The 13,321-nt window shown below is 29.4% G+C and overlaps 3 protein-coding genes across 3 annotated transcripts; all 3 read right to left on the minus strand.

Moving 5' to 3' along the window:
- Nucleotides 1–1,873: 1,873 nt before the first annotated feature.
- Nucleotides 1,874–3,458, minus strand: LOC107030666 (3-ketoacyl-CoA synthase 2-like). Its single transcript, XM_015231937.2, has 2 exons — nt 2,910–3,458; nt 1,874–2,827 (listed from the first exon to the last, which is right to left on the minus strand). The coding sequence occupies exons 1-2, from the start codon at nt 3,456–3,458 to the stop codon at nt 2,021–2,023; spliced, it is 1,356 nt and encodes a 451-aa protein (XP_015087423.1). The 3' UTR covers nt 1,874–2,020.
- Nucleotides 3,459–7,694: 4,236 nt separating this feature from the next.
- On the minus strand, nt 7,695–9,279 carry LOC107030671 (3-ketoacyl-CoA synthase 2-like). Its single transcript, XM_015231941.2, has 2 exons — nt 8,731–9,279; nt 7,695–8,648 (listed from the first exon to the last, which is right to left on the minus strand). Exons 1-2 carry the CDS (start codon nt 9,277–9,279, stop codon nt 7,842–7,844), a joined length of 1,356 nt encoding a protein of 451 aa, XP_015087427.1. The 3' UTR covers nt 7,695–7,841.
- Nucleotides 9,280–10,882: 1,603 nt separating this feature from the next.
- LOC107030641 (3-ketoacyl-CoA synthase 2-like) lies at nt 10,883–12,521 on the minus strand. The gene is made up of 2 exons (XM_015231906.2): nt 11,919–12,521; nt 10,883–11,836 (listed from the first exon to the last, which is right to left on the minus strand). The coding sequence occupies exons 1-2, from the start codon at nt 12,465–12,467 to the stop codon at nt 11,030–11,032; spliced, it is 1,356 nt and encodes a 451-aa protein (XP_015087392.1). The 5' UTR covers nt 12,468–12,521; the 3' UTR covers nt 10,883–11,029.
- Between the last annotated feature and the right edge of the window lie 800 nt (nt 12,522–13,321).

Genomic DNA, 13,321 nt, shown 5'->3' on the forward strand with positions numbered 1-13,321 from the left:
TCTCATATATATATATATATATATATATATATATATATATATATATATATATATAAGTAAGATGCTGATGGAAGTAAAATATATTTAAAAAATTGAGTTCTAATCTATTCAAATTTGAAGGCTAAATGAAGCTTGAAAATATTTTAATGTTATTAAAATATATCAGCACAAGATATAGTCATATGAAATACTAGTATTAATTAGTTCATAACATATTTTAGTTCATTAACATATTTTAGGTAGAGGGCAAATTTGAACTATTTATAATAGGTTAAAGGGCAATAATTTTTGTTCATACATAGGACAGTTTTGAACCATTTTCATATGTTAAGGGACATCTTTTATCTTATAAGTTTGAGTAATTTCTCTAGATAGTCACCTATGTTTGAGAAATTACGTTGGAATATCACTTATGTTTATTTTAGGACTATAATATCACTTAACTTTACCTATTTTTCTCAAACTATACTTGACACAAAAAATACATTATCCCTCTTCTATTAGGATGTTATGTCACATTATTTATCTTTTTATTATTAAAAAAATATGCTTTAAACCTATTTAAACATTAGGTTGAAATGTGTTTTTTTTAAAGAAAAATATTGTTTTCTATTTATATTTTTTGAAAATGTTTTTTTTAAGATATATAAAGATAAATTTTAAAAATGAATGAAAAAAAAAATATCTCATTTCTACAACTAACTACAAATGGACTGTTTTAACTATTTTTTAAAAATAAGTTTTTTAATTTTTTAATGGTATTTATTATTTTTTACTATAAGTTTTTAAATTAATTTTAAAATAATAATTATAGTTTTTCTATGGTGCACTTTTTCTTCTCCTATATAGATAGATATTCCTACTTCCATTTTGTTGGAGCATTCACTAAAATCACTGAAAGTGTGATAAATATAAATGGACATTACAATTTCTTTTATAAAATAATTCACAGTTTTCATTTTTTAACCTTAAAAATTGAAATTTAAAGCATTTAAAGATCTTTCATCTTTTTTCCCGTAATAGTCTTTATTGTTTTTATAAAAAAAAATAGTTCGATTTCATTTTTTTCATTTAAAATTGAAATTAGAGGCATTTAAAAATCATCTATTTTTTGCNATCCATTTTTTATCGTTAAAGTTTTTTTAAACAAAAGAACTTTTATTTTCTATTTAAAATAGCTATATTGAAATTTCTGTTTTTTTTAATTATATTCTTAGAGCATATTTAAAATGCTTTTTGAAAAATTAAATTTTTGAATATTTGTGGTGCTGACATGTGACACTTTTACTTCTCCTACTATATATAGATAGATTTTTTTAAAAAAAAATAGACAAACCCACATATTATACCAGTACAAAAAATTACATTAAGAACTGTAATATGAGCTCCTCCGGTTCTTCAAAAAAATATGTGGGTTCCTATGATTCTTTAAAAGAATTAGAAAAATATTAATCATAAATTAAAAAAAGTGACATGGCACCCTAGTAGGAGAGAAATAATGTATTTTCTTGTGTCAAGTATATTTTGAGAAAAAATAGGCAAAGTTGAGTGATATTGTAGTCCTAAAACAAACATAAGTGATATTATAAGTGATATTGCTAGATAATTTCTCAAACATGGGTGACTATCTAGGGAAATTACTCCTTATAAGTGGAAGGAAGACATTTCTTAACCATTTCTAATAAGTTAGGGACATTTTCAAAATTTTCTCATTTATATATTTTTAATTAATTATATTTAAATATTTTTTAATACAATATTTTAACTCAATAAACATGTCTAATTATCCCTAGATAATTGCGAGTCTATAAAACATCTGGACTTATAAAATTATCGACCTACAAAGAAATTGAGTAAGAAAAATACTAACACGTACTTTTAAATATGCTTAAACATAAATATAGAAATTGAACTAATGATTAAAGAAAAAAATAACATTCCATACACTCCACAATGATCAAAGCAGTAGATGCATTATATATTTTATTCTAATATATTCTACCAAACGATCGATCTTTCTCTATTTGGAAGCAACAAATAGGTCCGAGAGTGTTTCCATCTGGCTAAGATCCACGGGGAACTCATCAACTTCATCGGACCATGGATTTACCTCATCGCGGTCAATTGATCGATTTGCCCTCCAAATGACACTAGTACATTTGAAACCCGACCCGAATGCTATTTGCCATAATGTGTCTCCTTTTCTGACCCTACCTTTTGCTTCAACATAAGCTACTTCATACCACACCGAACATGTGGATGTGTTACCGAACCTATATAGAGTCATTCTAGAAGCTTCCATTTGTTCGTCGCTAAACCCTAATTTTTTCTGCAAATCATCCAACACCGGTTTACCCCCGACGTGTGGGAAGAAATGATTGATGGTTTTGGAGAAATCAGGATTATAAGGTCGATCTACGTTGCTTTTGATCATATGAAAGTATTGTGCTATAAGATTTACCAGGTAACGTAATTTTTCAGATAGAGAAAGGACTAGAGGAGCTACGGTGGATATATTTAATCGAATGGTTTTCATTGCTGCGTACAATAAATCTTTGTTGATTGTGATGCCTCGATGTCCTTCCACGTCTTCTTCCATGAAAATACAGTTGTAGGATCGATCATCGTTCGATGTTTGCGATCGGACGGTGTGGATGAGCTCATACTTCGATGTATTCAGATCAGACGGTTTGTTGGAGAGGAGAAGAGCTACTGCACCCACACGGAATATGCAATTAGTCAACAATTTTGACCGGTCATTCCCTTTGTATACATTTTCTGTAATGCTATCACTAGTCACTACTAGTGCACAAGAGTTGTCATGCACCTACACAATAATAACTTAAGTTTAATAACAACAGATAATACGATAATCGAATAAAAAAAATTAGATGTAGCATATTAATTACCTTAAGCAAATTTTGGACAAGGCCTAAGGCAACAAGGCCAGCAGTGCATCCCATTCCAGTAATATTATATGTATGTATATCATGTCTAAAGTTGTAACGCTTCACTATGACACTAGACAAAGATGGCATAATATTGTATACGCCACAAACAGTAACCAATATGTCAATATCTTCACATTGTACTCCAGTTTTCAGTAAAAGCTCATCTATGGCTCCGAATATTGCCATCTCCACTTCTTCCTTAGCCGCTTTCGCGCTCATATCTGGAGGTTCTTTTAACAAACCTTTAGAAATGTACGTTTTCTCACCTAACCCTACTCGTTGCAAGATCCTGTCCATGAACTCTAATGTGTTTTTGTTAGAATTTAAACTTCTAGAAGATTTTTCTATAAAGGTTTGTCTACAAATTTGTTGATCTTTTGGGGGTTTGTAACATGCAAAATCTACTAGGAAAACTCTTTGACGCGTCATGATTTTGCACCAAAATAATACTGATATTAAAGATGGCACAAAAATGAGAAAGAGGTTGCTAGGGTGTAACAACTCCATGGTGCCAATTCTATTGAGCAGAGCTAGCTTCAGAAGGATGTCCACTTCTCTAATTTCCCTTCTATTTATAACAGGGTCGTTTGGTATGAGAGATAAGAGTCAAGTTGAGAGAGAGAATTTTTTTTAGTTAGCAAATAATAATAGGGAAAAATTGAATAAAATAACAAACTATTAATTCATAATAAATGTTATAACCATAGTTTTATTTAATTTTAACTTGGAGCAAACAATTTGTCATTCTTCTCTCTCCCCTGAATCACGTTCTCCACTCTGCCTCGCCTCTCTCACTTTATACAAACACAAATGTATAAATTGTGTTTGTATAAAACGAGATAGAACTGTATATAGAAATACAAATACATATTTTTTCATCCTATGCACTTACAATTATACAAATACAAATTTTCTCTTGCCTAGTTCTATTTTTTCTTTCTCGCCTTATACAAACGCAAATTATACAAAAATACAATGTATAATGTGTGTTATACAAAGCGAGAGAGAGATTTGATATACAAATACATTTTAACTCAATTCAATTGTATACAAATTCAAATTTTATGCAGATATACAAACACAAATAACATATACATATACGAACTCGACTTTCATAGGTACAGACACCCAATTTATACAAATTAGATGCATGCGATTTTATACAACCAGATGCTATACAAATCTTCATGACAAACTATACAAATAACAAAATTATAATTATAAAACGCTAATATAATTTTTATATTTGCTAAACCTAAAATAAATGAGTAAATTCTTTGTCAAACAAAAATTACATAAACAAGTCAAGCTTATTCATAACGTTAAAGTCTAATGTGTGTGTGTGTATATATATATATATATATATATATATATATATATATGGCTTAAGTCATATGCGTCCCTTTAAAGTTGTCCGCATATTTTAATTTAGACACCTCAACTAAGGCTAGTACCAATTGAACACTTAAATCTTAACAAATCTATATCTATTTAACACAAAATAATAATTAATAAAAGCACAAACATGCGTGCATCTCAAACGCATATACATAAAAAATAGACCAATACAATATCGACACCTGACAATTGAATTAAAAAAAAATTATAAACTCTATTCAAATAATTCCAAAAGAATTTTTAGAAAACAAAATATTATGTTAAAGTTGACTCACCCCCACCCCACCCCACTCCACCCTCCTTTCTTTCTTTTTTTTCCGGCGAACGTATTTTCTTTGTCATTACGCCTCAGCCACCGGTTAACATTGCCTCAACCCTTCTTCTTCTCCGTCGGATCTTGCTTTCTTTTTGACTGGGTTACTGCGCTTCAAACACATGTAAATCATTCCCTTTCTCGAATGTTATCTCTTTCACCGGTGTCGATATTATACCATTGATCCTTATCTAAGTTAACCCCTCATTCACCTATTATTCTAATAGCGTTAATTAAGATTTAAAACCTTTCGCATATTGTCTTCATCTTCTTTCCACAAGTAATCATTTATGACAATTACAAGAAAAACAAAGCTTTTGTCGGAAAAAGAATAATCAGCCTCGCTGAAATAATTTTTTCAATGAAAATTATAAAGTTTTATCGGATTATTTGAAAAAAAAAATCAATATCAGAAAAGAATTGGAGAATTGGAGAGGGTAAGAGAGAAAGGTGGAGGGGGTGGATGTGGGTAAAGAATGATTAGTTGCAGGGAAGATGGGGAAGAAGACACAAATGTTTCTTTGTTTTTTAATTAATTAATTATTATTAGTATTTATTAATTAGGGTGTAAGTTGAAGAGAGGAAGAAAAAACATTTTTTAAACTCCATCACGCGTTTTAAGAGTGTGAAATCCACTTTTTTGACATGTCAGCTTTTTGTGTCTAATAGAAATCACTTTTGAACATGTAAGGTGTTCAATAGGTACTAGTCTTAGTTGAGGTGTCTAAATGAAATATGCGGGTAACTTTAAGGGGGCGTAGATGACTTAAGCCTATATATATATATATATATATATAATATTGTGTAAATAATTTACTATAATTTTTAATAATTGATAATTTAAAATATTTTGTATATATTTATGTTGCACAAATTTTATCTGTCAAAATTCTTATTCACTTCCTTGAACTCTATATCAAATTAAAATCATAACAAAAACGTGAAAACAAAAGAAAAAGTAAATTAGATATTTTTATTTATATGTCGTTCTTACTAAAAGTAAATGTTCCTTAATTAAGACTATTCTGCCTGTTTTCTTTGAGAGTTATTAGCCTTGAAAGTATGAATTTGACCAATATAAAAAAATTAAATTATTAATTTATGTTCATTGGTCAATTTAGTTAATCAAAATAAACTCGTTTAATTAACACATTAGAAATGGTTCAAAAATATCTTCCTTTCACCCCTTAGATAAAAGATGCCCTTCATATTAGAATGGTTCAAATTGTACTTGCGATTTAAAAAACAAATTGTTAATATANTATATATATATATATATAAAGTAAGATGCTGATGGAAGTAAAATAAATTTAAAAACTTGATTGAAAATATTTTAGCAAAAAATATAGTCATATGAAATACTAGTATTAATTAGTTCATAACGTATTTTAGTTCATTAACATATTTTAGGTAGAGGGCAAATTTGAACTATTTATAATTGGTCAAAGGGCAATAATTTTTGTTCATACGTAGAAGGACAGTTTTGAACCATTTTCATATGTTAAGGACATCTTTTATTTTATAAATACAGTAATTTCCATAGATAGTCACCATGTTTGAGAAATTATATAGGAATATTACTTATGTTTGTTTTAGGATTACAATATCACTCAACTTTACCTATTTTTCTCAAACTATACTTGACAGAAAAAATACATTATCTCTCTACTATTAGGATGTTATGTTACATTATTTTTTATTATTATTAAAGAAAATATGATTTAAACCTATTTAACATTAGGTTGAAATATGTTTTTTTTTTTAAAGGAAAATATTGTTTTCTATTTATGTTTTTTAAAAATGTTTTATTTTTTTTAGATTTATAAAGATAAATTTTAAATATGAATGAAAAAAAAAGTATCTCATTTCTACAACTAACTACTAATGGACTGTTTTAACTATTTTTTTAAAATAAGTTTTTTAATTTTTTAATGGTATTTATTATTTTTTACTATAAGTTTTTTGATTAATTTTAAAATAATAATTATAGTTTTTCTATGGTGCTCTTTTTCTTCTCCTATATAGATAGATATTTCTACTTCCATTTTGTTGGAGTATTCTCTAAAATCACTGAAAGTGTAATAAATATAAATGGACATTACAATTTCTTTTATAAAATAATTCACAGTTTTCATTTTTTAACCTTAAAAATTAAAATTTGAAGCATTTAAAGATCTTTCATCTTTTTTCCCATAATAGTCTTTATTGTTTTTATAAAAGAAATAGTTCGATTTCATTTTTTCCTTTAAAATTGAAATTAGAGGCATTGAATAATCATCCATTTTTTATCGTTAAAGTTTTTTTAAACAAAAGAACTTTTATTTTCTATTTAAAATAGCTATATTGAAATTTCTGTTTTTTTTAATTATATTCTTAGAGCATATTTAAAATGCTTTTTGAAAAATTAAATTTTTGAATATTTGTGGTGCTGACATGTGACACTTTTACTTCTCCTACTATATATAGATAGATTTTTTTAAAAAAAATAGACAAACCCACATATTATATCAGTACAAAAAATTACATTAAGAACTGTAATATGAGCTCCTCCGGTTCTTCAAGAAAATATGTGGGTTCCTATGATTCTTTAAAAGAATTAGAAAAATATTAATCATAAATTAAAAAAAGTGACATGGCACCCTAGTAGGAGAGAAATAATGTATTTTCTTGTGTCAAGTATATTTTGAGAAAAAATAGGCAAAGTTGAGTGATATTGTAGTCCTAAAACAAACATAAGTGATATTATAAGTGATATTGCTAGATAATTTCTCAAACATGGGTGACTATCTAGGGAAATTACTCCTTATAAGTGGAAGGAAGACATTTCTTAACCATTTCTAATAAGTTAGGGACATTTTCAAAATTTTCTCATTTATATATTTTTAATTAATTATATTTAAATATTTTTTAATACAATATTTTAACTCAATAAACATGTCTAATTATCCCTAGATAATTGCGAGTCTATAAAACATCTGGACTTATAAAATTATCGACCTACAAAGAAATTGAGTAAGAAAAATACTAACACGTACTTTTAAATATGCTTAAACATAAATATAGAAATTGAACTAATGATTAAAGAAAAAAATAACATTCCATACACTCCACAATGATCAAAGCAGTAGATGCATTATATATTTTATTCTAATATATTCTACCAAACGATCGATCTTTCTCTATTTGGAAGCAACAAATAGGTCCGAGAGTGTTTCCATCTGGCTAAGATCCACGGGGAACTCATCAACTTCATCGGACCATGGATTTACCTCATCGCGGTCAATTGATCGATTTGCCCTCCAAATGACACTAGTACATTTGAAACCCGACCCGAATGCTATTTGCCATAATGTGTCTCCTTTTCTGACCCTACCTTTTGCTTCAACATAAGCTACTTCATACCACACCGAACATGTGGATGTGTTACCGAACCTATATAGAGTCATTCTAGAAGCTTCCATTTGTTCGTCGCTAAACCCTAATTTTTTCTGCAAATCATCCAACACCGGTTTACCCCCGACGTGTGGGAAGAAATGATTGATGGTTTTGGAGAAATCAGGATTATAAGGTCGATCTACGTTGCTTTTGATCATATGAAAGTATTGTGCTATAAGATTTACCAGGTAACGTAATTTTTCAGATAGAGAAAGGACTAGAGGAGCTACGGTGGATATATTTAATCGAATGGTTTTCATTGCTGCGTACAATAAATCTTTGTTGATTGTGATGCCTCGATGTCCTTCCACGTCTTCTTCCATGAAAATACAGTTGTAGGATCGATCATCGTTCGATGTTTGCGATCGGACGGTGTGGATGAGCTCATACTTCGATGTATTCAGATCAGACGGTTTGTTGGAGAGGAGAAGAGCTACTGCACCCACACGGAATATGCAATTAGTCAACAATTTTGACCGGTCATTCCCTTTGTATACATTTTCTGTAATGCTATCACTAGTCACTACTAGTGCACAAGAGTTGTCATGCACCTACACAATAATAACTTAAGTTTAATAACAACAGATAATACGATAATCGAATAAAAAAAATTAGATGTAGCATATTAATTACCTTAAGCAAATTTTGGACAAGGCCTAAGGCAACAAGGCCAGCAGTGCATCCCATTCCAGTAATATTATATGTATGTATATCATGTCTAAAGTTGTAACGCTTCACTATGACACTAGACAAAGATGGCATAATATTGTATACGCCACAAACAGTAACCAATATGTCAATATCTTCACATTGTACTCCAGTTTTCAGTAAAAGCTCATCTATGGCTCCGAATATTGCCATCTCCACTTCTTCCTTAGCCGCTTTCGCGCTCATATCTGGAGGTTCTTTTAACAAACCTTTAGAAATGTACGTTTTCTCACCTAACCCTACTCGTTGCAAGATCCTGTCCATGAACTCTAATGTGTTTTTGTTAGAATTTAAACTTCTAGAAGATTTTTCTATAAAGGTTTGTCTACAAATTTGTTGATCTTTTGGGGGTTTGTAACATGCAAAATCTACTAGGAAAACTCTTTGACGCGTCATGATTTTGCACCAAAATAATACTGATATTAAAGATGGCACAAAAATGAGAAAGAGGTTGCTAGGGTGTAACAACTCCATGGTGCCAATTCTATTGAGCAGAGCTAGCTTCAGAAGGATGTCCACTTCTCTAATTTCCCTTCTATTTATAACAGGGTCGTTTGGTATGAGAGATAAGAGTCAAGTTGAGAGAGAGAATTTTTTTTAGTTAGCAAATAATAATAGGGAAAAATTGAATAAAATAACAAACTATTAATTCATAATAAATGTTATAACCATAGTTTTATTTAATTTTAACTTGGAGCAAACAATTTGTCATTCTTCTCTCTCCCCTGAATCACGTTCTCCACTCTGCCTCGCCTCTCTCACTTTATACAAACACAAATGTATAANGTTGAAATATGTTTTTTTTTTTAAAGGAAAATATTGTTTTCTATTTATGTTTTTTAAAAATGTTTTATTTTTTTTAGATTTATAAAGATAAATTTTAAATATGAATGAAAAAAAAAGTATCTCATTTCTACAACTAACTACTAATGGACTGTTTTAACTATTTTTTTAAAATAAGTTTTTTAATTTTTTAATGGTATTTATTATTTTTTACTATAAGTTTTTTGATTAATTTTAAAATAATAATTATAGTTTTTCTATGGTGCTCTTTTTCTTCTCCTATATAGATAGATATTTCTACTTCCATTTTGTTGGAGTATTCTCTAAAATCACTGAAAGTGTAATAAATATAAATGGACATTACAATTTCTTTTATAAAATAATTCACAGTTTTCATTTTTTAACCTTAAAAATTAAAATTTGAAGCATTTAAAGATCTTTCATCTTTTTTCCCATAATAGTCTTTATTGTTTTTATAAAAGAAATAGTTCGATTTCATTTTTTCCTTTAAAATTGAAATTAGAGGCATTGAATAATCATCCATTTTTTATCGTTAAAGTTTTTTTAAACAAAAGAACTTTTATTTTCTATTTAAAATAGCTATATTGAAATTTCTGTTTTTTTTAATTATATTCTTAGAGCATATTTAAAATGCTTTTTGAAAAATTAAATTTTTGAATATTTGTGGTGCTGACATGTGACACTTTTACTTCTCCTACTATATATAGATAGATTTTTTTAAAAAAAATAGACAAACCCACATATTATATCAGTACAAAAAATTACATTAAGAACTGTAATATGAGCTCCTCCGGTTCTTCAAGAAAATATGTGGGTTCCTATGATTCTTTAAAAGAATTAGAAAAATATTAATCATAAATTAAAAAAAGTGACATGGCACCCTAGTAGGAGAGAAATAATGTATTTTCTTGTGTCAAGTATATTTTGAGAAAAAATAGGCAAAGTTGAGTGATATTGTAGTCCTAAAACAAACATAAGTGATATTATAAGTGATATTGCTAGATAATTTCTCAAACATGGGTGACTATCTAGGGAAATTACTCCTTATAAGTGGAAGGAAGACATTTCTTAACCATTTCTAATAAGTTAGGGACATTTTCAAAATTTTCTCATTTATATATTTTTAATTAATTATATTTAAATATTTTTTAATACAATATTTTAACTCAATAAACATGTCTAATTATCCCTAGATAATTGCGAGTCTATAAAACATCTGGACTTATAAAATTATCGACCTACAAAGAAATTGAGTAAGAAAAATACTAACACGTACTTTTAAATATGCTTAAACATAAATATAGAAATTGAACTAATGATTAAAGAAAAAAATAACATTCCATACACTCCACAATGATCAAAGCAGTAGATGCATTATATATTTTATTCTAATATATTCTACCAAACGATCGATCTTTCTCTATTTGGAAGCAACAAATAGGTCCGAGAGTGTTTCCATCTGGCTAAGATCCACGGGGAACTCATCAACTTCATCGGACCATGGATTTACCTCATCGCGGTCAATTGATCGATTTGCCCTCCAAATGACACTAGTACATTTGAAACCCGACCCGAATGCTATTTGCCATAATGTGTCTCCTTTTCTGACCCTACCTTTTGCTTCAACATAAGCTACTTCATACCACACCGAACATGTGGATGTGTTACCGAACCTATATAGAGTCATTCTAGAAGCTTCCATTTGTTCGTCGCTAAACCCTAATTTTTTCTGCAAATCATCCAACACCGGTTTACCCCCGACGTGTGGGAAGAAATGATTGATGGTTTTGGAGAAATCAGGATTATAAGGTCGATCTACGTTGCTTTTGATCATATGAAAGTATTGTGCTATAAGATTTACCAGGTAACGTAATTTTTCAGATAGAGAAAGGACTAGAGGAGCTACGGTGGATATATTTAATCGAATGGTTTTCATTGCTGCGTACAATAAATCTTTGTTGATTGTGATGCCTCGATGTCCTTCCACGTCTTCTTCCATGAAAATACAGTTGTAGGATCGATCATCGTTCGATGTTTGCGATCGGACGGTGTGGATGAGCTCATACTTCGATGTATTCAGATCAGACGGTTTGTTGGAGAGGAGAAGAGCTACTGCACCCACACGGAATATGCAATTAGTCAACAATTTTGACCGGTCATTCCCTTTGTATACATTTTCTGTAATGCTATCACTAGTCACTACTAGTGCACAAGAGTTGTCATGCACCTACACAATAATAACTTAAGTTTAATAACAACAGATAATACGATAATCGAATAAAAAAAATTAGATGTAGCATATTAATTACCTTAAGCAAATTTTGGACAAGGCCTAAGGCAACAAGGCCAGCAGTGCATCCCATTCCAGTAATATTATATGTATGTATATCATGTCTAAAGTTGTAACGCTTCACTATGACACTAGACAAAGATGGCATAATATTGTATACGCCACAAACAGTAACCAATATGTCAATATCTTCACATTGTACTCCAGTTTTCAGTAAAAGCTCATCTATGGCTCCGAATATTGCCATCTCCACTTCTTCCTTAGCCGCTTTCGCGCTCATATCTGGAGGTTCTTTTAACAAACCTTTAGAAATGTACGTTTTCTCACCTAACCCTACTCGTTGCAAGATCCTGTCCATGAACTCTAATGTGTTTTTGTTAGAATTTAAACTTCTAGAAGATTTTTCTATAAAGGTTTGTCTACAAATTTGTTGATCTTTTGGGGGTTTGTAACATGCAAAATCTACTAGGAAAACTCTTTGACGCCTCATGATTTTGCACCAAAATAATACTAGTATTAAAGATGGCACAAAAATGAGAAAGAGGTTGCTAGGGTGTAACAACTCCATGGTGCCAATTCTATTGAGCAGAGCTAGCTTGAGAAGGATGTCCACTTCTCTAATTTCCCTTCTATTTATAACAAGGGTCATTTGGTACGAGAGATAAGAGCCAAGTTGAGAGAAATAATTTCTTTTAGTTAAATAATAATAGGGAAAAATTGAATAAAATAACAAATTATTAATTCAAAATAAATGTTATAACCACAGTTTTATTTAATTTTAACGGAGCAAACAATTTGTCATTCGTCTCTGCCCCCTCAATCTCGTTATCCACTCTGCCTCGCCTCTCTCACTTTATACAAACACAAATGTATGAATTGTGTTTGTATAATACGAGATAGAACTGTATATAGAAATACAAATATATATTTTTTCATCCTATGCACTTACAATTATATAAATACAAATTTTCTCTTGCCCAGTTCTATTTTGTCTTTCTCGCCTTATACAAATGCTAATTATATAAAAATACAATGTATAATGTGCGTTATACAAAGCGAGAGAGAGATTTGATATACAAATACATTTATTTTAACTCAATTCAATTGTATACAAATTCAAATTTTATGCAGATATACAAACACAAATAACATGTACATATACGAACTCGACTTTCATAGGTACAGACACCCGATTTATACAAATCAGATGCATGCGATTTTATACAATCAGATGCTATACAAATCTCCATGACAAACTAATAAATAACAAATTATAATTATAAAACGCTAATATAATTTTTATATTTGCTAGAACCTAAAATAAATAAGTAAATCCTTTGTCAAATAAAAATAACATAAATAAGTCAAGCTTGTTCATAACGTTGAAGTCTAAAGATGAAGAAACGAGGACGATTGGTAAAG

Source organism: Solanum pennellii, chromosome 9, assembly GCF_001406875.1.
Source record: "Solanum pennellii chromosome 9, SPENNV200".
NCBI lineage: Eukaryota > Viridiplantae > Streptophyta > Magnoliopsida > Solanales > Solanaceae > Solanum > Solanum pennellii.

Coding starts and splice junctions, on each gene's coding strand:
- LOC107030641 (XM_015231906.2), bottom strand. CDS start 12,467: ATGGAGTTGTTACACCCTAGCAACCTCTTTCTCATTTTTGTGCCATCT. Junction 11,837..11,918: donor TTGTCCAAAATTTGCTTAAG/GTAATTAATATG, acceptor ATTATTGTGTAG/GTGCATGACAACTCTTGTGC.
- LOC107030671 (XM_015231941.2), bottom strand. CDS start 9,279: ATGGAGTTGTTACACCCTAGCAACCTCTTTCTCATTTTTGTGCCATCT. Junction 8,649..8,730: donor TTGTCCAAAATTTGCTTAAG/GTAATTAATATG, acceptor ATTATTGTGTAG/GTGCATGACAACTCTTGTGC.
- LOC107030666 (XM_015231937.2), bottom strand. CDS start 3,458: ATGGAGTTGTTACACCCTAGCAACCTCTTTCTCATTTTTGTGCCATCT. Junction 2,828..2,909: donor TTGTCCAAAATTTGCTTAAG/GTAATTAATATG, acceptor ATTATTGTGTAG/GTGCATGACAACTCTTGTGC.